The following is a 24923-nucleotide window of genomic DNA, read 5'->3' on the forward strand; positions in this document are numbered from 1 at the left end:
TTTTTTTTTTTGTTCGTGAAGAAAGACGCACGTTGGCCATAAGTTTGTCTTGCAATCTGAAAAAAACGTAAGCGCCTGTAGAGTTTTTGACATGACAAAGAACCTCTGCGGCCAGTCTATGGCTTGAAAATCAGCACGTCACACGCACACCCTCCGTGCGTTTCTTGTGTTTTTTTGCACATAGACCAGCCGTAGGAGCAGGTACGGCCGGTTGTGACCGAGGCTTTACTGTAAAGATTCTTCAATGGTCTTTGACAGTATGGGTAATAAATAAGTTTTAGGATCTTGAAAGAACTTTTAAGAAAACTGAACGGCTTTAATGTTGTTTTTTTTTTTTTTTTTGAAAAAGCTATCCAATAGGCATTATTTTGTAAATCTAACAATTTATTGTAATTTTTTTTTTTGTCCATCTTTTGATTCTTGAGAATGGACTTTGGGTTGGATTTGTGGACTTGACAACCATTTATCAAATAGTGGCTGAAATTTTTTACTATAACTTTCCACGTGGTGTTAAAAAAAAAAAAAAAGTAGGTGGAGCTTGCTCAGCTGTTCATCTCTGATTAACTTCATTGTTCATTTTTGGGCACTTTTATACATCATCGACTCTGGAGAGTCTTCTGATGTCTTCCAAAGATAAGCCATGTCCTGTCACGCTGATGGCGAGGTGAATCATGCGGCCTCTGCGTCTCACCTCCTGTCTGTGCCAGAGCGTGACTTATGGTGCCTCTGAAGAGGCTGCAGTGCAGATGATGGTTTTCCAGCCTGATTTACACAGCACTCAAGTCGAGGTAGGACAGAGAGCGTGCGAGTGCACATGGGTTTTATGCTGGCTGACAGAATTATGCCGCCGGTTCTGGCAATGTCATGCTGAAGCGTCCTTGCAGGAGTTCAGCTTCTGGGAGCGTCGTTAACGAGGGCCATGCAATCGTGTAGTTGGCATGAGCTGTGACGTTTCCTCCTCAGCACTGCTGCTACACCGTCGTCAAGGGGTTGTTTGCGCTACTTCACATCCTGTTTCTCACAGAACACCCGTGTGTGTGTGTGTGTGTGTGTGAGAGACTGAGTCCTGAGCATGCCTGATTCTCTTCATTATTTGTTCTTCCTTCATTAACTCCTCTTCAGCAAGCTGTTGTGTTTAATGGAGAGCGACGAGACTTGAGGAGAGTAGAGAAATCAGAAGTGCTTACAGACACATGCCACTGATTTATTTTTAGGTATATTTTTTTAATTCCCTGTGTGGTGTTACCCAGCGTGAGCATGCGAGAAGGGAGATGAAGGGTTGGCTTGTATGGTTTTATTTATTGTTTTTGGATGTTTAATCGCTCCGCTGTAACCTTTTCTTTTCGTGCGGCGTCCTGGGGAAATGTCACGTCACACTCTGGTTGATCAGCACGGATGGACAGTCTCTTACAGCTCCCATGAAATGTCTCGAGGGCCGTGATTCGACGCATGTTGAACTCTCTCTCCTTCTGAAACAGGAAATCAGAGTGACTGCATGAAGAATTTGACTGATTTTACAAAGCGTTCGAGATGCGCCATGCCACGCCCACATCCAGACTAGCGAACTAGCTGAATATAGAGAACAGCAATGAGTTTAACAAGAAATGGTTTTCCAGATGTGGAGGATTTCTGACCACTTGCGTTCACCCACATCTGTACACTTTAACCAGGACGATATCTTGGACGAAAGTTACGCCGTACACGTTTGAGGCGAGGTCGAGAACCCGAGCCGCAGGATCCTTGTCGGGAAACATGTCTCTGAGTGGTGGATATAATGATATTACTGACTCCTCCTCATGGAGACGGTGTATAAGCATCGTGAATTGTGTTCTACAGCAGTCTGTGGTGCCGACGTTCCCACTTCGAAGAGCCCCAAGTTTAGGAAAATAAAAAACGCTCCTCCAGAAAGTCACATAATTATCTTACACAAACCCCACCCTCTTCCAAATTAACAACATCCAAATATAGAGGTTTTCGACCCACGTGACCGTTGCCATGTCAACAAGTAGCCGGCGCCATTTTGACGGTCACAAATATGGCGACTACCGGTAGCGATACACTGTTGATCATGACGAAGTCTCATTGTCGAGTATTTTATCCGGCCTAGATGACGCAAGTAAGAAGCGATATCACCAGAAAATCAATGATGCTGGTGTACGTGATCCGTACACGTTACCAGGCTATCTTTTTCTGGCTTTGCAGCGCGGGTGATCTTCCTGACCTGCAGTCAGGCGTGTGGGAAATACCAGGGAAAAAACATAAAAGAAAAAGGAGCGAGATGCAGAAAACACCTTCACTATCCAGCGACGTAGGGCATTTACAGGGCGAGCAGAGGGAGAGGCATTTGCAAAAATTGAGGTTAGCAGGCTTAGAGAACGACGTTTACCTGCTTCCACCAGGATTGTTCACTGACGTACGGAAGTACACGAAGCCCTCGTCTTTACCTGACTTCGGCCCACATGATCTGTATACCTATGTCATTAAAAACCAGGCTGGGTAACATGCCTACATCAGCGGGTCGTCCCTGGAGCCGGTGGTCGCCATCTTATTACAGCTAAGGTTTGTTCACATTTTCATTTACTTTCGGTCCTCAGGATAAACAAAATGTTATTAAATGTCATTGAAATAACTTCTTAGTCTGTTGAGACATGGCCCGTTATAAATTTGCTGTTACCAGGCAATGACCAAGAACTGTATTATTAGGGTCGGTGTAGTTGTAACAGTGCACTCGCTGTTAGCACTAGCTAATGTCAACAACAGTAGCTAGTATGTTACTGTAGCAATGTTTACGTTCAGTCATTTGGATGACTGTTAAAACCTTTCAGTCTCAAGTTTTTCCTTTACTGGATTTACTAGTTTACTGAGCTAGCGCGCTAGCTCCCAGCCTGCCCGAGCGCGCTAGCTCAGTAAACTAGTAAATCCAGTAAAGGAAAAACTTGAGACTGAAAGGTTTTAACAGTCATCCAAATGACTGAACGTAAACATTGCTACAGTAACATACCAGCTACTGTTGTTGACATTAGCTAGCTTGACCTTCAAAATGGCGGACACTGGGGCGTCACGTCGAAATCCTCTATACACTGATGAATCATGTTTACTGGTAATGAGCTGCCAGAGCAAGACACGCCCCCAGGGGGCAGGATATAGAGTACAGACATGGAGCATGTTCTAGAGATGCTTTTAATTTAACAATCGCAAGACTACAACTAGCGCAGAGTGCGTCATTTAAATGTTTTTTTGAATCATGACTAAATTTAATTTAACTGAACAAGTAAGCTGGGTTTAAATGAAACCGATCCCATTGTGCTCCTCGAGCATTAAAATGTATAAGCAGGTGCCATGTGAATAATGTGAAATTGCGTTCCTGCGGTTCTTCTCCATGAAGTCTTGAAAGCTATTTAAATGTAAAGGCTGCAGTAGACGGAGGCGCTGAGGCTCAATGCAGCCCTGCACGCTGTAGGGTGAAGTCAGTCAGAATGAGCTGTTGGTGAATACAGTGGCATTCTTCATGTGGCAAGTGAGTTCCTAACTCCTGTTAACACGGACGTTAATGGATAATATAATGTGCCTTTTTTTTTTTAAGGTATTTAAAAAAAATTATTTTAAAATAGTAAAATGTAACCTGTGTCACTTTTTATATATATTTTTTACGTTAAATAAGTGTCCGAGAACAAGCCTCTTTTCCATCTGCTGCTCATGTAGTGTAACACACTCTGAGGAAAGCGCTATCCGCCTTCTTCCACATACATGAGCTCACTGATGCACACAATTGGCTCAAGTCTCTGTGATTGACAGACAGAGAGAGACCAACCTGCAGACAGACCCCGAGACAGAGGGAGAGATATGTACGGAGGGGGGCAGAGAGAGAGAGACGTGCACATGCACACGGAGGAGAGGAGTGAGAGAGAGAGAGAGACAGACAGACATGCAGAGAGGGAAAGACATGTACAGAGAAGAAGAAGAACCCTTTATTCGTCACATGCACACTTCAAGCACAGTGAAATTCATCCTCTGCATTTAACCCATCTGAAGCAGTGAACACACACACACACACTCAGAGCAGTGGGCAGCCACACCAGAGCACCCGGAGAGCAGTCAGGGGTTTGGTACCTCACTCAAGGGCACCTCAGCCCAAGGCCGCCCCACGTCAACCTAACCTGCATGTCTTTGGATTGTGGGGGAAACCGGAGCACCCGGAGGAAACCCACGCGGACACGGGGAGAACATGCAAACTCCACACAGAAAGGCCCTCGCCGGCCACGGGGCTCGAACCCGGACCTTCTTGCTGTGAGGCGACAGCGCTAACCACTACACCACCGTGCCACCCTACTTCTTCACCACCTTCACCACTTCAGAGAGAGAGAGAGACAGACAGACACAGACATGCAGAGGGAAAGACATGTACAGAGGGGGAGAGAGGCAGATGTACAGAGAGAGACACAGACATGCAGAGAGGGAAAGACACGTACAGAGGGGGAGAGAGAGAGACAGACATGCAGAGAGGGAAAGACGCGTACAGAGGGGGAGAGAGAGAGACAGACATGCAGAGAGGGAAAGACATGTACAGAGGGGGAGAGAGGCAGATGTACAGAGAGAGACACAGACATGCAGAGAGGGAAAGACACGTACAGAGGGGGAGAGAGAGAGACAGACATGCAGAGAGGGAAAGACGCGTACAGAGGGGGAGAGAGAGAGACAGACATGCAGAGAGGGAAAGACACGTACAGAGGGGGAGAGAGGCAGATGTACAGAGAGAGACACAGACATGCAGAGAGGGAAAGACACGTACAGAGGGGGAGAGAGAGAGACAGACATGCAGAGAGGGAAAGACGCGTACAGAGGGGGAGAGAGAGAGACAGACATGCAGAGAGGGAAAGACACGTACAGAGGGGGAGAGAGAGAGACAGACATGCAGAGAGGGAAAGACACGTACAGAGGGGGAGAGAGAGAGACAGACATGGAGAGAGAGAGACAGACATGCAGAGAGGGAAAGACACGTACAGAGGGGGAGAGAGAGAGACAGACATGCAGAGAGGGAAAGACGCGTACAGAGGGGGAGAGAGAGAGACAGACATGCAGAGAGGGAAAGACGCGTACAGAGGGGGAGAGAGAGAGACAGACATGCAGAGAGGGAAAGACGCGTACAGAGGGGGAGAGAGAGAGACAGACATGCAGAGAGGGAAAGACGCGTACAGAGGGGGAGAGAGAGAGACAGACATGCAGAGAGGGAAAGACGCGTACAGAGGGGGAGAGAGAGAGACAGACATGCAGAGAGGGAAAGACGCGTACAGAGGGGGAGAGAGAGAGAGACAGACATGCAGAGAGGGAAAGACGCGTACAGAGGGGGAGAGAGAGAGAGACAGACATGCAGAGAGGGAAAGACACGTACAGAGGGGGAGAGAGAGAGAGACAGACATGCAGAGAGGGAAAGACACGTACAGAGGGGGAGAGAGAGAGACAGACATGCAGAGAGGGAAAGACGCGTACGGAGGGGAAGAGAGACAGATATACAGAGAGAGACAGACATGCAGAGAGGGAAAGACTCGTACGGAGGGGGAAAGAGACAGATGTGCAGAGAGGGAAAGACACGTACAGAGGGGGAGAGAGAGAGACAGACATGCAGAGAGGGAAAGACGCGTACGGAGGGGGAGAGAGAGAGACAGACATGCAGAGAGGGAAAGACGCGTACGGAGGGGAAGAGAGACAGATATACAGAGAGACACAGACATGCAGAGAGGGAAAGACACGTACAGAGGGGGAGAGAGACAGATATACAGAGAGAGACAGACATGCAGAGAGGGAAAGACTCGTACGGAGGGGGAGAGAGACAGATGTGCAGAGAGGGAAAGACACGTACAGAGGGGGAGAGAGAGAGACAGACATGCAGAGAGGGAAAGACACGTACAGAGGGGGAGAGAGAGAGACAGACATGCAGAGAGGGAAAGACACGTACAGAGGGGGAGAGAGAGAGACAGACATGCAGAGAGGGAAAGACGCGTACGGAGGGGAAGAGAGACAGATATTCAGAGAGACACAGACATGCAGAGAGGGAAAGACACGTACAGAGGGGGAGAGAGAGAGACAGACATGCAGAGAGGGAAAGACGTACGGAGGGGGAGAGAGACAGATGTACAGAGAGAGACACAGACATGCAGAGAGGGAAAGACATACAGAGGGGGGGAGAGAGAGGCACACATGCAGAGAGGGAAAGACACGTACGGAGGGGGAGAGAGACAGATATACAGAGAGAGAGAGACAGACATGCAGAGAGGGAAAGACGGGTACGGAGGGGGAGAGAGAGACAGATATGCAGAGAGGGAAAGACACGTACGGAGGGGGAGAGAGACAGATATACAGAGAGAGAGACAGACATGCAGAGAGGGAAAGACGGGTACGGAGGGGGAGAGAGAGACAGATATACAGAGAGAGACAGACATGCAGAGAGGGAAAGACACGTACAGAGGGGGAGAGAGAGAGATATACAGAGAGAGAGAGACACAGACATGCAGAGAGGGAAAGACATACAGAGGGGGAGAGAAGCAGATATACACAGAGAGAGAGACACAGCGAGAGGGAGAGAGACGCAGACACACAGATGGAGAGAGACAGATGGGGGGGACACACAGAGGGACGGTATGCCCCTCCAGACCATGGATAGCTGTGGTGTCTTCGGGATTCAAACTTGCTGTCTCCCAGCGATAAGGCTGAAATTGAGTTTGCTGAAATTTAATTAACACTGGAGCAACAGGTTTCTGCCTATGAACGCTGATGATTGTATCACACGTGGTCTCATGATCAGATTAATTTATTTGACAGCGTCTAATGTTGGATGATTAAGGAACTTGCAGTGATGCAGTGAACATTTCTCGATATTTATTTATTTATTTCTAGAATACTTGCCTTGGAATCCCTTTAATCAGCCTTCTGGATCTCATGGTTCTGATTTGGTTTATTTATCTGAGAGACTCCTGCACAGGACTCTTCAAGAATCAGGAAATGGATATTTGGTAGGTCTAAATGTACAATGTGTAATGGCAGTGAAAATACTTTTTTCCCCCAACTGCCTGCACAATCACCGACGTCAATCACGTAGTTAATCAAGGGGAAGGTAAGATGGACATCCGGTTGGAAATAAAATCACAGAGCAGCATCTTCAAATGATGGAATTACTCCTCCATGTAAATCTAATTCCGCTTGAAATGATTTATACTGTACCTTGTGTAGTTTAATCTACTTGGCCTCTTTGCAAACGACTGAGCTTTATCCAGTATGAAACAAAACGGCATGCATCATTTTCTGACCTGTAAATTTCACCACAGGACACGTAATAGTTTCATGATCTTTAGCTGTTCTGGTTCTGTGACCCAGACTGGGCCTCCTCGTGCGTCCTGATTCTGCCTGGAGGTTCACAGAGGTGGCCCGGTTGTCCTGAATTCGCCTGGGCTGAAGCTGCCTTTCCCACAAAATCTCTGCAGGCTCATTTTTATTTTCTTATTCAGCTCAGGTCCCCTCACACACACACACACACACACACACACACACACACACACACACACACACACACACAGCTATAGCATCACCATGTGCCCCATTTCCATGCTGACAAACCAGGTGCTTTTTACGCCGAAGGAAAACAAGTTTCTCATGTTAATGTTCCTGAATAAATCATAAAAGACTCGTAGCCCAGGGTGCTTTCTGATGATTTGTAGGACATGTGGGAGGTAAACAGCACTTGAAAGATTGCGTTGTGATAAACTCGCTGCTCCATACGAGAGGATGGATTGCACAGATTGTCCATTATGGAGATCGTAATGATGCTGTGGTAGGATTTTCAACAACCTCAGCTCTTGGAATCGAGCGTGTTCATGTTGAGGATGCGTGGTTGTGTAATAAATTTGTGAGTGAGAGATTTACGTTGATTTGTTTTAGCGAGTAAGGAACTGATCTGAAAGGTACTCCTGGTGCTAACTGTTGTGAGAACATTGGAGAGAACCTTTATTCAGTAGTTGGAGATTTCATTGAGGTCTTATTGTTCAAATCCATTAAATATCAGTGGATTCAGAAAAGATTACAACGTGACCTGAGCAACATTATGGTTCCGTGCAGAACTGATGAAATAGCAGTAGTAGCTGATTGATGTGTTGCCATGGAGATACTATAATTTCTTGCAGCTCAGTCTATAATATTTTGCATCTTTTCACATTAAAAAACCCCTCATCTCACTGCCGAAAGATAAAAGGAAGTTGTCAATTGCTCTGAACACCAAGGTTGTCCGTAATTATTTCTGAGTTATTATTGAGTGATTGATTTCTCTTTTGCCCTTTTTTTTTCTCTCCCCCTGCAGAGGGAGATGAAAGAACAGCTGATGGCTCTGCAGGACAGCGAGAGAGGACACACAGAGGCTTTACAACTGCTGCAGAGGCAGCTAACCGAGACCAAGGTAACTCCAGCACGAGGTCAAGTTCCTCTCATGGATCACTGAGCTTTCAGCAGAACGCTGGGGAGCATGTTTTGTGGAGAACATACAAGTATAATTTAAATGAGCTACACCTTTAATTTTGTTTTCTGTTCCTGTTTACAGTATTCCTTGATGGAAGACGTCTAATCAGAGTGTTAGCACTAATCCAGATGTCTAACGATGCATTATAATGTTGCACGTTACCACTCTGTATTATGAATTTTAATTTCGTGTTTGTCTGCTTTAAGTATGTAAGTGACTCTGGGATGTGCAAGTGTGTGTGCTTTAATGTGCACACCATCAGAACAAGCGACAATAACAGAAATTGTGTAAAGGTAACGGATCAGACACTCGGTGCTCATTTCCTGCAGGCTGTTTCCGAATGTTGTTTTTTTTCGGGAGGGGGGAATGTACCGAAAACGTGACTGTGACCAAAATATGAAAACTAACAAGTTGGTAGTGAAATTAATACTGGAGCTGTAGTAGTAGTGAAGAGTTCTACTCTACTATAACTACTGAGTACTGAAGAGTGAGTATTGTAGAATCAGTAGTGAAGTCAGTATTAAGGGGTGTTCACACGGCACATATTTGCATTGATGCTGCACCGATGTATTTTGTTGCGATATATCTTACACCGGTGTAAATTTTGTGGAGCGTTCACACGTCACAAACCTGCTTACTAGAGAGAAGCGTGTTCGCACTGGTGCAGCCCCACTGGCGTTCACACGGCGGTTTTTGCGACCGCGCTATACGATAGTAATAATGCGGAAATGAAATATGCGCATGCGTGAAAATGTACTTCCTTTTCCCGGTTGTCATGGCATCACCAAGCACCGGGAAAACAACGTGGATGAAGACACCAGTGTTGCCAGATACTACTGATGTTTTCCAGCCCAAAATATGTTCAAATCTGCCAAAATGCACTTAAAACTGCCCAATCTGGCAACGCTGGAAGACACGCAGTTCTGTTGTTGTTGATATTCGCCATTTTGGAAGCGCAAAATACCAGGATGCAAATTATGCAATGCCCGTATGTAATCAACTCTCCTCACGCGTAGCGAGTCTCCCCCTGTAGCGTTCAGACGTCCCCTTTTATATCGGTGCTGCCCCGCAAACTAGCATTTACTCCGGAGTAAATTTCTTAAACCACCTCCTGAGCAGGGTTAGATTTGCACCGGTTTAAGCAGCTTTCAGGGGCTGCACCGGTATAACTGTACCGTGTGAACGCTCTACCGGGGCAGCCCCGGTGCTACACCGGAGTAAAAGTCGCTGTGTGAACACCCCTTTAGTCAGTAGCGGAGTTAAATCAGTGGAACTAGTATTATAGAGTCACTAATGTATAAATTATTGTACACTTGGTAGAAAAGTTATTAGTAAAGTTATCTCATCTCATCTCATTATCTCTAGCCGCTTTATCCTTCTACAGGGTCGCAGGCAAGCTGGAGCCTATCCCAGCTGACTACGGGCGAAAGGCGGGGTACACCCTGGACAAGTCGCCAGGTCATCACAGGGCTGACACATAGACACAGACAACCATTCACACTCACATTCACACCTACGCTCAATTTAGAGTCACCAGTTAACCTAACCTGCATGTCTTTGGACTGTGGGGGAAACCGGAGCACCCGGAGGAAACCCACGCGGACACGGGGAGAACATGCAAACTCCACACAGAAAGGCCCTCGCCGGCCCCGGGGCTCGAACCCAGGACCTTCTTGCTGTGAGGCGACAGCGCTAACCACTACACCACCGTGCCGCCTAGTAAAGTTATTTTCAAGGTTAATATCCGAATCAGTATTGAAGAGTTAATATCAAATACAATATTGTAAATGTAGCTGTGAAATCAGTATTGAAGAGTTTGTATGAAAGTGTAAAAGTTGACATCGAAGAGTCAGTGCTGAAGATTCAGCACTAAGAGTAAGTATCGAAGTTAATATTGTAGAGTTGGTAGCAAAGGTAGCTGAGGAGTCGTTTTCAAAAGTAAAATTTTCGAGTCCGTGTCGAAGAGAATCTAGTGCAGTTAGGACCAATGTTGGTATTGTAGAGTTAAGGCCAATTTATGCTGACAACCCAGTCCTCGCAGATGGCATCGCAGACGATGTCTGCGTAGCCCCCCCCCCCCCCCCCCCCCTTCGCAGACGCTCTGCGCGCACCTCCCAAAAATTGTGACCACCGCAGAAGCCTCGCAGACAGTGTTGCAGACAAGAGGGCTCTGATCGGTCCAATCTACATCCGCTGTACACGCACTTACGCTTCCCTACTTTCCCGGTTTGGTTTGTTTTCACGACTGCCATTTTTAAAAACACGAGCGAAGATGGAGCAGCACGAAGAGCGGTTGATCGAGGAAGTGAGGAAGTACGGACATCTATACGACTCCAGTTCTAGTCATTATAAGTAACCGGGGGATAAACACCCACCAACTACTCCTAGCGATTTCGCGACTTCGCGCCCCCTTGCGTTGTGGCGGTGAATAACATCGCGCACGCCTATTACTCCCCGCTCAACGATAAATTACAACTGTCTGCGAAAAGCTATCTGCGAAAGCCTTGTCGCAAGAGCATGCAGAGGCCGTTAGGAGGAAGTTTGATGAGTCAGTACTGAAGAGTCAGTTGTGAAGATATGCAAGTCGGTATTGAAGGTACTAATGTAGAGCTAACGGCGAAGTCCGTATTGAAGAGACGGTAGTAAAGTTAATATTGCCGAGTCAGTAATGAAAAGTCAGTGTTGAAACCCCACCTTTAATGAACTCCATAAAACTACGGTGAGCACGTGTGGAAAGCAGAACGAATTCCTCCCAGCAGCAGCTGATAAATGTCCTTCCTGCTCCATGTCTCATTACACATTCATGACGACTCTCTCTCTCTCTCTCTCTCTCTGGCCTGAACAGTGAAATTCGATCGAGCGGTTTGCTTTATTGAGCAGCTACTTCTTCATGGCATCTTGTTGCTAATCAGCAGAGAGACACTGCTGAAATCACAGCGGTCTTCTCTCCATCTGACCCTTTTTCTCTCCTCTTTCACACCCTTCTGTCGTTCCCTCTGTCACACTACTGAAGGTGATTTGGCTTTCTGACAGTAAAGATGTCTGCAGTCCGGCTCATTTATCAAGAAGGGTCACGTTACACTGTGCTTTATGCACCGCTGTTCCCGGCCCCTGTCACTCGAGATGTAGAACACCGCGCTCAGTCTGGAGCTTCATCTGATTTTGAGTTCGTCAGAGTTTCTCAGAATATCTTTCTCTCTGCGTGCGCGCACTGATTGCCTCATTCTCATTCCTCAGCTTGCTGTTCCTGCTGGATTTGTCAGTAAGTAGTTGGACTATCAAGATGGAAATTGTTCTTTATTTGGACAACTTTTATCGACTCCTTCAACTGTGTACGCATTCATCCGCATCAGAGATCCTGTCAGGAATGTGCGTGTGTTCTGGCCAGCATTTTACATGCAACACTGGTCTTGCCTTTCAAAATACCATGTCTTGGTTGCCTGGAAATATAATTAATCAGGTTGAAAAGCAGGACTAATCAATCCGTGGAGTAAATAAATCCATCTGAATCATTTGTAGTGCAGTGGATTATTCCATCTTAGCTTTTTGGATGAGTGCCGCATCATCAGCCTTGTGAACCTGCTTGTCTTCAGGCAACTAGAAATAAAATCGGCGCTATCCCGGACATGTAATCAGCCTGTCCTTGGCGTCTGTGCTAGTCATTTTTCCATGCCTGGGATAACTGGGTAGGTCGTTGCCCATTGATCAGAGTAAGTGTGGCAAGAAGGAAACATAAAAACGCTGTTATGCAGCAGAGAATTAAGAGACTGCCAGTTTGTTAGATATGCACTCATGAAACGCCAGTGATGAATGAATCCTCCATGGACACCAGTGGTTCTCTGGTTCCTTCCTTTGGTGAAGATGGATCACACTTACAACCTGACCTACTCTGTGTGGTCAAGAGTATGCAGACACCTGACCATCACACCCTTTTATATGGTTGTGAGACAAATCTGCACACAATTTTCTATCGAATGTCTTTGTACACTGTAGCTTTACAATTTCCCTTCAATGGAACGAAGAAGCCCAAACCTGTTCCAGCATAACTATGCCCCTAAGCGAGCTCCATGAAGACATGATGCGTTAAGGTTGGTGTGAAAGAACTCGAGTGTCCTGCATAGAACACCCTGACTGAAGTCAACTCCACTGAAGACCTTTTGAGATGAACTGGAACATCGACTGCACCCCAGACCACCTCGGCATCCCAGCATCAGTGCCTGATCTCACGAACGCTCTTGTAGCTGAAATGACCACACTCCAAAATCTAGTAGAAAGCCTTCCCAGAAGAGTGGACAAAGGAGGACTAAATCTGGAATGGGACACATCTTCTTGGCCATATAGCATGTATAAGATCTCAACTTCATAAACAGTAGTTAATCTCTCATTTACTATTTCTTGTAGCATTTCTTCTTAGAAGGTTACCTTCAGCAAACTTGAGCAAACCCACTCCAGTTTTAGATTGCCGTCAAGGCTGTTTCAGCACTGAAGTGGCGTCGTTGAGTCTGATCGAGAGGCTCTGCAGGGAGGTGGGTTTGATTAGCAGATGCTCAGGGGAGCGAGCTGCAGGAAGACCTAGCATCTGCAGGCATTGGAGACTTTAAATAGCTCTTGCAGTCTCTGATTGAAGTAGAGCTCTCGCAGAAATCAAAATCATTAGAACGTCACTAGAGACCGCTCTTCCATCAGGCATCGCCAGGTGTGCCATCCTGTCTGAGGGAATAGTGCAGATCCCTCTCTCAAATGGGGGTTGGAATGATCTTGATATTCCAGCCTTCATGTGGCCAGGAAATGGTGTTTGTTTGAACACTGGGTGCTTTGAGGATGAAGAGGGTGGTTTTGGTTTTGTTTCATTTTGAGGCAAAGTACCTGCAGATAAATGCAGCTTTGTAGTTGTGTGCCTTTCTTCTTGTCTTCCCTTTGCTTAATGAGAGACAGCATGCTAATGTCAGGAAGGTGAACAAAGCTCTCAATGTTGCAGCAATGTCTTATGCAAGAGCTTTTTTTTTTTTTTTAAACCCTTTTGGATCTTCCTTCCTTGTGCTGACTGGTATCCAGGGGTTCCCACTGGCGCTCGTCATTGACGAATATAATCCATCCGTGACCAAGAGAAAATTACTAGCAGTCATCACAGTGACGAATGTATTCGTCATCATCATAAGTCATCTTTTCTAGAAATCCCTCCGTTTGCCGAAATCCAACCCCAGTAAAGAGATGGTGGGAAGCTGGAGTGTAAACAATGAGCATGTCTTATTGTAACCAATAAAAATTGACTACATGTAATGACACAATGATGAGTGTCAAGCTTTTGACCAATCACAGTGCGTCTTAATCGGCCTGGTGTGGTGGTGTAATTATCTCTGCGTGAACCAAACAACGTCGCAGTCTAAATTGAAGTTTTTGGACGGGGTTTCTTCAAGCACTGAAGATGATTTAAGGACTGAAACAGGCACGGGGGAGGCACACTCCGAGTCCCGACCGTCCCCGAGCACATCGGACAGTGTCAGTAATACAGGGGTCGGTCGAAAACGCCAAAGTGAAAGTGCTGTCAGCTGGCAAGTGACTGAAGGGAGCTATGTTCTGGGTGGCGTGGCATGTTGAGTCCCCGTGGTGAACGCATGATGAAAAACATGGTGTCAATCTGTGTTCGGTTCGTAGATCGACTGGAAATTCGGATTCCTTCACTGTTGGTTGGTCCAAGACTCTTCTTGACTCTGTTCAACTGTAAATCAAGTGTTGTGTCGAAGTAAAGGCTAAAGGGAGTCCTGATACCTCTTTTCAATAATTCCATGCTAAAATAACCTTCAGTCAGCTCAAACTAAAGAGGTTTATTTGAGCTTGATGGTGCACAGGGCGCCCAAAATAATCTCATCTCATTATCTCTAGCCGCTTTATCCTGTTCTACAGGGTCGCAGGCAAGCTGGATCCTATCCCAGCTGACTACGGGCGAAAGGCGGGGTTCACCCTGGACAAGTCGCCAGGTCATCACAGGGCTGACACATAGACACAGACAACCATTCACACTCACATTCACACCTACGCTCAATTTAGAGTCACCAGTTAACCTAACCTGCATGTCTTTGGACTGTGGGGGAAACCGGAGCACCCGGAGGAAACCCATGCGGACACGGGGAGAACATGCAAACTCCGCACAGAAAGGCCCTCACCGGCCACGGGGCTCGAACCCAGGACCTTCTTGCTGTGAGGTGGCAGCGCTAACCACTACACCACCGTGCCGCCCGCCTAAAATCAAGTCTCTCTTATTAGTCTGGAGTGGAGCCAAATTTTATATGTAATGGAGAGGCCTAGTTGGATCTGTACAAATATTTGAATTGTGCCAGTTTGGTTGGTATAAACCTGTATTAAGTCCACTTTGATAAGTCGGGAACTAAGAAAAAATACAGACTAAGTGAAGGAAAAAAAATGTAAAGAATACTACTTGTTGTGTATTGTGTGTGAATATCTTTTGTGTGCATCTTTCTGGCTGCAAATCCATTTTCCCTGTTTTGGGACAATAAAGATACCTTGACTTTGATTTTTCAAGGAAAAAAATTAGAGAATATTTTTCAAAACCCAGCGGGGACCCTGCACATGACATGCTTGATGCTCTAATCTGTCCTCCTTGATTCCTTTTTGTTGGGAGATGCGTCATATGTTTGGTCTTCATCCCCAATGCTGTTTTGACTTGAGTTTCACAATAATTTGCTCATCTTCCTGCCAAAGTGTACAGTTGTTGTTGTTTAATACCCACCATTTCTCCACCTGTGAGCTTACTCACTGTCCATGACTAACGCAGCACATGGAGGAGTTTGATCTCCAGACAGCTCGATCTTATTCGCACTGTCGTCACGGCGACTCGACAGCTTTCATGGTTTTGTAAGCCTGACTTGGTGTTTGCCCATCTTGGTCAAAGACAATTACTCTTTCATACGTTAATGCGTTCCACTATGGCTCTGATTGGTCAGAAGGTGTAATTTTCTGTATCGTTAAAGCGCTTGCTCTAATACAGTATTTCTGTAGTAACGGCTTATTTACAGGTTCCGCAAACATTTTCAAAATAAGGATGTGTTGATTTGAAATTTTCAGCAAGGCGATGTTTGTTTAGTGACGGTGGTTGCTTGTAACCGGAGTCATATTTCCTCTGAATGGATTCATAATCACACGAACTATTTCTCTTCACAGTCCTCCGCTAAAAGCCTGCGAGCCACGATCGGCGAGGCGTTCGAGCGTCTGCACCGTTTCCTGCGCGAGAGGCAGAAGAGCATGCTGGAGGAATTGGAGGCCGACACGGCTCGCACCTTGTCCGACATCGAACACAAGATCCAGCGCTACAGCCAGCAGCTCCGTGACGTCAAGGAGGGCATCCAGATCCTGCAGGAGAAGCTGAACGAAACCGGACGCCACGAGTTTCTGGAAGGGGTGGCGCTCACGGCCGAAAGGTAAGGGCACGGGCGGTGGATGACGCGGGAGGGGTAGGGGGGGTTCAGAGGGAAAGTGATGAGGGAGGGAGGGGTTTAAATAGTGGTTCGATTTTCAGTCTATAACGCCTTGTCTCCTTCTCTTATAAACGCTGGTCAGAGAGCAAGTGATTCGTGGAAGGTATTGCTGGTGGAAGATACCAAGGCAAGTCAGGATATTTAAAATTAATCTGTAATTCGGTGTGGCTTTTTTGTTTTGTTTTTTTGTGATAAGTTGATGGAGACAAGTAGACGAGAGTAAGGAGCTGATAGGAGCAGCAGCAGTAGACGGGGATGAACAGGCTGTCCAAGGTTAATTATGTAAATTTTGAGCACTGCTTATGAATAAATGAACGTCCCTCTTTTTAAACATGTAGAGCAGATGAGTGACCATATGGACGAGTGCATGGTGTGATAAATGTAAGGTTAGATCTAATGACAGTCAGATGCTGAGCTGTGTTTTGGGGATTTGTGTGTCCTGTTGAATAATAAGGACACAAACAATTTGACGGAACAAGTATTTTCTTGTTTCTCTACAGAATAAAGGGCAAAATACACGAAACCAACCTTACCTATGAAGATTTTCCGACGTCTAAATACATGGGTCCGTTACAGTACACAATCTGGAAGTCTCTATTCCAGGATATCTCTCCAGGTAACTTTCCATTTCCTGAAATTCCCATTTCTTCTCCGATTATCAGCTGATATTTTTCTGTAGTGTCCCGAATAAATATAATGTTAAATGTGTCTAATGTAAGCCAATTTGACATCCTGGTATCTTCAGATGACCTGATATTAAAGCTGGGTGATACAAATTATATTGATATCGTGATAAATTATAGCAATTCGCTTTTTTTGAAATATCATGGATATCTTTTTATGAAATAAAATTAGTCGGACTGGATGCAGCTGTTGTATTGTTAAAGGTTTGTGGTGTTTTTTTTTTTTTTTTTTCTTTTCTGTTTTTCGGTGTCCATTTTATAAAATGTATTTAAGTTATTCCACGAAATCGAGTCGTACATGAGCTGATCGCCAATGAGGTGCGTAGCGTGAGCCATGTTTTATTCTATCCACATTCACTGGATTTTGCGAAATGGAGCTTTTTTTTTTTTTTTTTGCAAATCTGATAACTTTTTATACAAAATGACAGACAAAATTATTTCTGCTTGGAATGTAAACAAACTAGCGAAATGACACGAGCAATTTGTGAAAAGTGGTGATAATCCTTGAAAAAAAAAATTATACGTTCTTACCATCAAACTTTTATTCCATATTTTGTTGCCTTTTTTTGGGGGGGTGGGGTGTGTGTGTTTGTTTTCAAGTAGAGTTTTTATTTCGTCCTCAGTTGGTTCAGCAACAGGCTCCACCATTTTGTTGTTCTCTACTCACAGTATATGAGCTGATATCCTAGTAGTAGTAGAGTAGCCAATCAGAGCACACGATTGCTCATATCCATTAATGATTTTCATTCTCAGGAATAATTGGTAATTATGAAAGACCCTTCCGGCGGCACGGTGGTGTAGTGGTTAGCGCTGTCGCCTCACAGCAAGAAGGTCCGGGTTCGAGCCCCGTGGCCGGCGAGGGCCTTTCTGTGCGGAGTTTGCATGTTCTCCCCGTGTCCGCGTGGGTTTCCTCCGGGTGCTCCGGTTTCCCCCACAGTCCAAAGACATGCAGGTTAGGTTAACTGGTGACTCTAAATTGACCATAGGTGTGAATTAGGGATGTTAACCGATGACCGGTTGACCGAATCAACGTCAACCGGTTAATTTTTTTTTGGTTGTCGGTGAAAAAAAAAAAATCAATCGTTTTGAAGCTGCTGATTTTGGAGCGGAGAACCTGGAATTGTGTGTTGTAAACGCTTGGGCCATGCCATGCGGTGTAAGGACGATAGCTGACAAATCCGAAACACCCATTCAGTCATGTCCTGCCCCAGTAGAGACAGGCTTTTTAGCTTACAAATTACTATTTTTTTTTTTTTTTAATTATTATTAGAAGGCACATGGAGTTTAGTCCTGCCTCGGCCAGTGGATTCTGAAAGTATGTTTCAGTCTGTAGTCAACAATGCATGTTATTGCAGATCATATCTCTCCACACAAACTAAAGGCGCAGATGCCGACTTTTTCACGGCTTTTTCATGGACTGTAACGGCATTTGCTTATGTAGTAATTTTAATACAGAATTTACTCTGATGAAATTATTCAGACACTCCAACGCCCCCCCCCAAAAAAAAAAAAAAATCGGATCTGCACGAGCCGTGAAAAAGGCGCGCCGTTTGCATCCCTGTTTAAACTCATAGGTTAACTGACTTTAACCGGCTAATGAGGCTCGGTGATCGGTCAAGATTTTTTTAGTTTTCGCCATCCCTAGTGTGAATGTGAGTGTGAATGGTTGTCTGTGTCTATGTGTCAGCCCTGTGATGACCTGGCGACTTGTCCAGGGTGAACCCCGCCTTTCGCCCATAGTCAGCTGGGATAGGATCCAGCTCGCCTGCGACCCTGTAGAAGGATAAAGCGGCTACAGATAATGAGATGAGATGAGCGAGAGACACCCCCCCCCCCCCTTCACCTTTATATCATGATGCAGGAATCGCAATATGAGGTTTCTGTCGTGTTGCCCTGCCCCTCCCCTTCCTGTCCAGATATGTACATGCTTTTTGTTCAGGGTGTGGTGTGAGTATTATATCAGTCAGTTAGTTTAAAATTTTTCTTCTTTTGGGATGCATTTTGGTTGCCTAACTTCCTCAGACTGATGGCTGAGATTGATTGATTGAAAGATGGCTGGTGCTTTGTGTCGGCTCTTAACGCTACATTCTGTTTCACTTTACAAGTCTGATCATGAAATCGGTGGGGTTTTATTGTGGGGAAAAATCTTTCTTATTTAGAATTCAGCTTCTGTTACCCTCCTGACAGATTACATTATCACACAATCTGGAAAGAACTCTGGCACAGATGAACAAACCACTGCAGGATTTTGGCTTTTGGATCTTTTTTTTTTTTTGGAGGAGTATAACACACGAGCTGTAGGTTTCTGATGTGCTTCTCCGTCAGATTCCCCCCCGTTTCTCCATTACAGCAGAGAAAAAAAATGTCATACTTTTCAATCAGTTCTCCAATTGCAACTCGTCTACGTGACTGAAACGAGTGCAGGCCATCACGGAGCCTCCTCGACTGAGTGCAGAATGAAACAATCAGTTCAGATCCATCTCTCCAGAGCTCAGTAATGACACCGTAGCACCAAAGCCGTAGTGCTGAGATGGATTTTTGGGATTATTAGCGTGCTGTCTGATCTTTATTTATTTATTTTTGTAATTCCTTCAGCCTGTTCTCGACAAACCTCTGGGGGGTTGCTTTAGACCTTAGAGAGTGTGTGTGTTTTGAGAGAGGCAGCCTGAAATATTAATGTGCTACCTGATGCTCAAACTGTCATTGAATGGAAACAGCATCCCATTCTCTGTCCCGGCTCCAGGCTCGGCTATAAATAGGACAGATGGAAATGTTTCACTGAATCCCCTCCCCCGTCTCTGACAGGCGTGCCTATCTATGGGGCTGGAGGAAAATAAGTCAGTGTTTAGACGTGAATAATTCCACGCCTGCCTCACGTCAGCGCAGGGAGGAATATTGGTTAATGTGTGTGTGTGAGCGAGAGAGAGAGGCTTTCCTACTGCTCTGTACCTCGTGTAACTGTTGCCTGTGCCGCTCTGCCACACACCGTGCTTCAGGACAGAACGCAGAGCTTTGAACACAGCCAGCGATTCACAACTCGTCTCAGGAATAGGTCATGTGATTTACTGAACCACAGCCAGTGTTGGTATTATTTCTCCTCCTCACACTTAATTCAGTGTTTCGACTCCGAGCTCTCTTCAGCAAGAATTGATCTGCTTTTCATTTTGATCAGTTTTTATTTATTAAGTTTTAACGGCCATTAGTGATGTCACTGTGAGCTTAAAAGCCGACCAATCAGCAGCTTCGTTTTAAACGCGCAGTTCAGGTGCACACTGTAGCTCCCTTCTTTAATCTTTCTATCTTCCCCTCTATCTTTCTATCTCTTCCCTGTATTTTCCCTTGTACCTTTCTGTTTTCTTTGCCCTCTATCTTTCCTTTCGATCTCTTCCATTTTTCTTCCCATTCCCTCCCCCACTTCTGCACCTTCCTTCAATTCCTTTCAGTCTTTTCCCTTCCTTCCATCCAGCCAGTCTTTTTCTTTCATCCATCCATCCAATCTTTTTCTTTTCTAGCTTATATCCATCCAGTGCTTTAAGTGGGCCAGTACGCAGTACTGCCACTTCTAGATTTTAACCCCTGGCGTACCGGGACTTCTCACAATCTCATAGTACCCTTTCCTGTCCTCTCCATATCAGAGTGCCTCTTGGTAATTCATTATGACATTTAAACTACATTACCCAGGGTGCACTATGCGACACTCGCCTCTCTCGACGCTTGTGGGACTACGTGACGCTCACTCGTTTGTTCACTGAAATTGGAAACAACAAACGGGAAAAACAAAAGCAGGACAGTAATGTTGGCATGGCTACCAAAGGGCACAAAGAGAATGAGAGTCGAAACGGAGTCGGATGATGAGACAACTCTTCTACAGTCAAATTCGACTACAGCAGAAAATGCGGGTGGGGAGCGTCAAGCTAACACTAGCGCATCTGCTAACAGCGAAGAGCCTGTTGCTACCGATGCGCCAGCCAACTGCGACGTTAACAATGACCAACATGAATGACCAGACTGTTGGTCAAAGGATCAAGTACAGTATTTTTGCTCACAGAACGACTGGTTTATTTATAAAGATAAAAAGCTTGGGTGCTAGATATGTCGCCACCTGACTCGTATGCCAACAGGTTAAATATGGGGAGTACGGGCGGCACGGTGTTGTGGTTAGCACGGTCGCCTCACAGCAAGAAGGTTCCGGGTTCGAACCCAGCGGCCGGCGAGGGCCTTTCTGTGTGGAGTTTGCATGTTCTCCCCGTGTCTGCGTGGGTTTCCTCCGGGTGCTCTGGTTTCCCCCACAGTCCAAAGACATGCAGTTAGGTTGACGTGGGGCGGCCTTGGGCTGAGGTGCCCTTGAGCAAGGTACCGAACCCCTGACTGCTCCCCGGGCGCTCTGGTGTGGCTGCCCACTGCTGAGTGTGTGTGTGTGTTCACTGCTTCAGATGGGTTAAATGCAGAGGATGAATTTCACTGTGCTTGAAGTGTGCATGTGACAAAGGTTTCTTTCTTCTACTGGCACCCCACCCCCACCCGCCCTTAAAGGAATACTCCGGAGTGAAATGCTTTTTAGGTCTATTTTCGCATTATTGGGAGTGCATACGTTGAGTTGCTACCGCAATCACATCAATCGGTTGTGTTTTGAGAATTCGTTTTTTGTGATTTCAACCGGAAAGCGCCAACACGGCAGTGCCCGGGGCATGTCTTTTTGCTGATACAAAACGCTAGTTTTAAAACCATTGCAGAGCTCAAAACAACATGACAGATCAGTGGAAGTGAGTAGAGGGTTCCTACAAACAAAACAAGGTGTGTCTGGCTCTGCAAGTGCACGGACAGAGTGTGTAGAAGAGTAAACACAAAGCCAGTGACCTTACCTGAAGTTGGTCTTCCTCAGACGCCATCTTTAGTGGACAGTCCGTAAAAGTCAAGTGCCGAGTGCAGAGCCCATCCCGCTAGAAATGCACAACATACCACAATTGTGCATTTCCAGCGGGATGAGCTCGGCACTCGACTTTTACGGACTGTCCACTGAAGATGGCGTCTGAGGAAGACCAACTTCAGGTAAGGTCACTGGCTTTGTATTTACTCTTCTACACACTCTGTCCGTGCACTTGCAGAGCCAGGGACACCTTGTTTTGTTTGTAGGAACCCTCTACTCACTTCCACTGATCTGTCATGTTGTTTTGAGCTCTGCAATGGTTTTAAAACTAGCGTTTTGTATCGGCAAAAAGACATGCCCCGGGCACTGCCGTGTTGGCGCTTTCCGGTTGAAATCACAAAAAACGAATTCTCAAAACACAACCGATTGATGTGATTGCGGTAGCAACTCAACGTATGCACTCCCAATAATGCGAAAATAGACCTAAAAAGCATTTCACTCCGGAGTATTCCTTTAAAGCACTGCATCCATCCATTCATCCAGTCTTTCTTTTCTACCTTTCTTCTCTTTCCCATCATTCTGTCTGCTTATTTTATATTCTGTTTCTGCTCTTCCATCCATCCATCCATCCATAGTGCAGTCACTGAAAATGTGTGGGGATATTGAGTGAATTTAGCCGGACGCTCTGTCCCTGTTCCCCGTGCCGTACTCGGACTGGTCTCCAGTTGAAACCTGTTTTTCTTCAGCGTGGTCCAGTCAGTCTGTCTTTTTGGACCCGTGGTGAGCTGGCGCGCACGCTGAATCGTCGCTCTCTTCAGGACAGTGTCTGGCAGGTGATGGCTGAAGGATGAACTTTTTGTTCCTCGGTCAGCAGCATGAGCAGCTCAGCTGGTTCAGGTCACGGCTCTCGGGTTCTTTTGGTTACTCTACGTATTTATAAAGGAACCGCAAGTCGTCATCAGAAAAGGGCGAGTGTTCTAATGCAGTCGTTCGTGTTCAGGTTATTTGCATGCAGGAGCCAAGCTTACGAGAGCTCACCTCCACCTCAAGGGCAACTTTTAATAAAATAAAATTCCCTGCACATTCTCCAGCCACCACAATACCTCCGGGCATCGTAGCAGAGGAACAGACCAGCATACAGAGCAGTGCTCTCTCTCTCTCTCTCTCTCTCTGTCTCTCTCTGTCGTGTTGAGAATTTGAAGATGAAATGAGGGGGAGTTTGTCAGATGAAAGCAGTCACTGTGTGATACGAGTGCTGTGGAGGTGGTGGATGCTGTGAGTAATGATGTTCCTGCATGGAGCTGGGTGGAGGAGCTGCATCAGTGCATCTGAGTAATGATGAGGAGCTGTCTCTCTCTCTCATGCTCTCTCTGTCTGGTTGTCTTTCTCTGTCTGTCTGCCGCCCCCCCACCCCCCAAAAAAATCTCTTCCTATGTTTTTGTCTGTCTTGGTGTGTGTCTCGTGTATATCATCAGATGGCCAACTCAGTGTCGTGCAGCCACTCATCTCTGGTCCTAATCCAAAGAGGCCAGCTTCTGAGGGTGGGCTGTATAGGGGGCAGCCGGTGATTGTGCTCGGTAGTCTGTTCAGGTTCGCCCCACACTCATGCCGCACTGTCCGATAGGCCCCACTTCTTCAGAGATGACTTGAAGCAGCCGACCCCAGTGCGTAGACAGTTCAGCGAGGCCCACAGGTGGCGTGGCAGGTCTTCTCCTTTTACACCGCCTACTGGGTCCCTGATATATCGTTGGATGCGGGAGGGCCCAGCCGTCTCCCACGTTTGTTTCCGGGATGCTGCTAGCCAGGCGTCTCTGGACAAGTCCTCAGGGATAGACTGTAGCATCTCTTGTGCTGCCTTGCTGTAGGGATGGTGAGACTTGAGCCTGCCTGGTGGAGCCGGTGTTATTGTGGCTTTGTGCAGAATGTGCCAGTCATACTTCCGGGATTTTCTTGCCAGGGTGAGGGTAGCTGCATCCCGTCGGAGACTGGCCGGGGTGATTCCAGCAAGGACTGGCAGGTGGGACACGGGTGGGTTTCAGACAACCAGTTACTATCCGGAGGGCGCTGTTGATGGCAGTGTCTACCTTGTTCATGTATAGACTTATGCTCCAGGCAGGGGCACGGTATTCAGCTACAGGAAGGACAAGGGCTTGTGTGGATATGCGAAGGGTCTGGGGGGGGCTCCCCAAGTCGAACCCACCAGACAGCGGATGAGCTGTCCCCTTGCTGACCCTTGCTGTTACCTTGGCCTTCACTTCATCCAGGTGTTGCTTATAGGACAGTGTCCGATCCAAGCGTACACCAAGATACTTGGGGGCTTGCTGGAACTCCAGGCAGTTGTTGCCAACATACACGTCCAGTTCCCTTCTTGCTTCCCGATTGGGGAGATGATATGCTGCAGACACTGTCTTGCCCACGCTGAGCTGGAGGTAGTCTGCCAGGATGCCCATGTCTCGGTTGAGACCATCTTCCATGTTGGGCGTCGAAGCATGATGGCCAAATTGTCCGCATAGCCGTACTTGGTAGATAGTATATCCAGCAGGTCGTGAATGTAGATGTTGAATAACATTGGTGAGAGGACGGAGCCTTGCAGGACACCGTTCTTCAACCTTCAGAGCCTGCTGATCTGGCCATCTCTGGTCTGTAGGATAAAGCTACGGTTCGATAGCATCTCCATGATGAACCTCACCATGTGCTGGTCCGGGATTGTTCTCAGCAGTTTCAGATGTAGTCCACCGTGCCACACGGAGTCATAGGCGGCTGTCATGTCCAGGAATACTACTCCAGCTTTCTTGTTATCCTGAAAGCTGTCTTTGATGTCCTAAGAGAGTAGGGTTACCTGATCCACTGTTGACCTGTCTCGGCAGAAGCCGGCTTGTTCCGGTGGGAGTTGCGGGTCCACCACTGGCTCAATGTGGCTGTGAATCAGCCTCTCCAGGATCTTATATGGGACACAGAGCAGAGAGATGGGCCTGTAGGACTTCAGATCTTCAGCGGGTTTGTTTGGCTTTGGCAAGCCTGTGACAGAAGCACGGCGCCAGGTCTTTGGAAGCTTGGACCTCCGGAAGCATGCTGAGAAGAATGAGCATAGCCAGCAAGATGTTCTTTCACTTTGGTGTATGACAGACTCTGGGTGGATATTGTCTCGACCTGGTGACTTGCCTGCCTTCAGTTTGTTAATTGCTGCCTTTAGTTCGGCTGCTGTGAAGTCTCCTGAGAGGTCGGCATCGGCGCTGGCTGCCCTGGAGAGACACGATGCCTCACACTAGATCAGTCGTGTGAAGTTTTTGGAAGCGGCCATTTTTCAGGAGCTCTCTCTCTCTCTGTCTGGTTGTCTTTCTCTGTCTGTCTTCCCCCCCCCATCTCTTTCTGTGTGTGTC

General features: G+C 46.6%; 1 protein-coding gene across 1 annotated transcript in view; it reads left to right on the top strand.

Annotated features, from left to right (window-relative positions):
• trim62.1 (tripartite motif containing 62, tandem duplicate 1) overlaps positions 1–24923 on the top strand; it is a 70949-nt gene that overhangs the window by 37635 nt on the left and 8391 nt on the right. Inside the window, exons 3-5 of the mRNA XM_060909752.1 lie at positions 8345–8440; positions 15680–15936; positions 16494–16609. Coding sequence (XP_060765735.1) covers positions 8345–8440; positions 15680–15936; positions 16494–16609 — 469 coding nt within the window. The remainder of the gene's footprint in view (positions 1–8344; positions 8441–15679; positions 15937–16493; positions 16610–24923) is intronic.

This window comes from Neoarius graeffei, chromosome 26 (assembly GCF_027579695.1).
Source record: "Neoarius graeffei isolate fNeoGra1 chromosome 26, fNeoGra1.pri, whole genome shotgun sequence".
Lineage (NCBI taxonomy): Eukaryota > Metazoa > Chordata > Actinopteri > Siluriformes > Ariidae > Neoarius > Neoarius graeffei.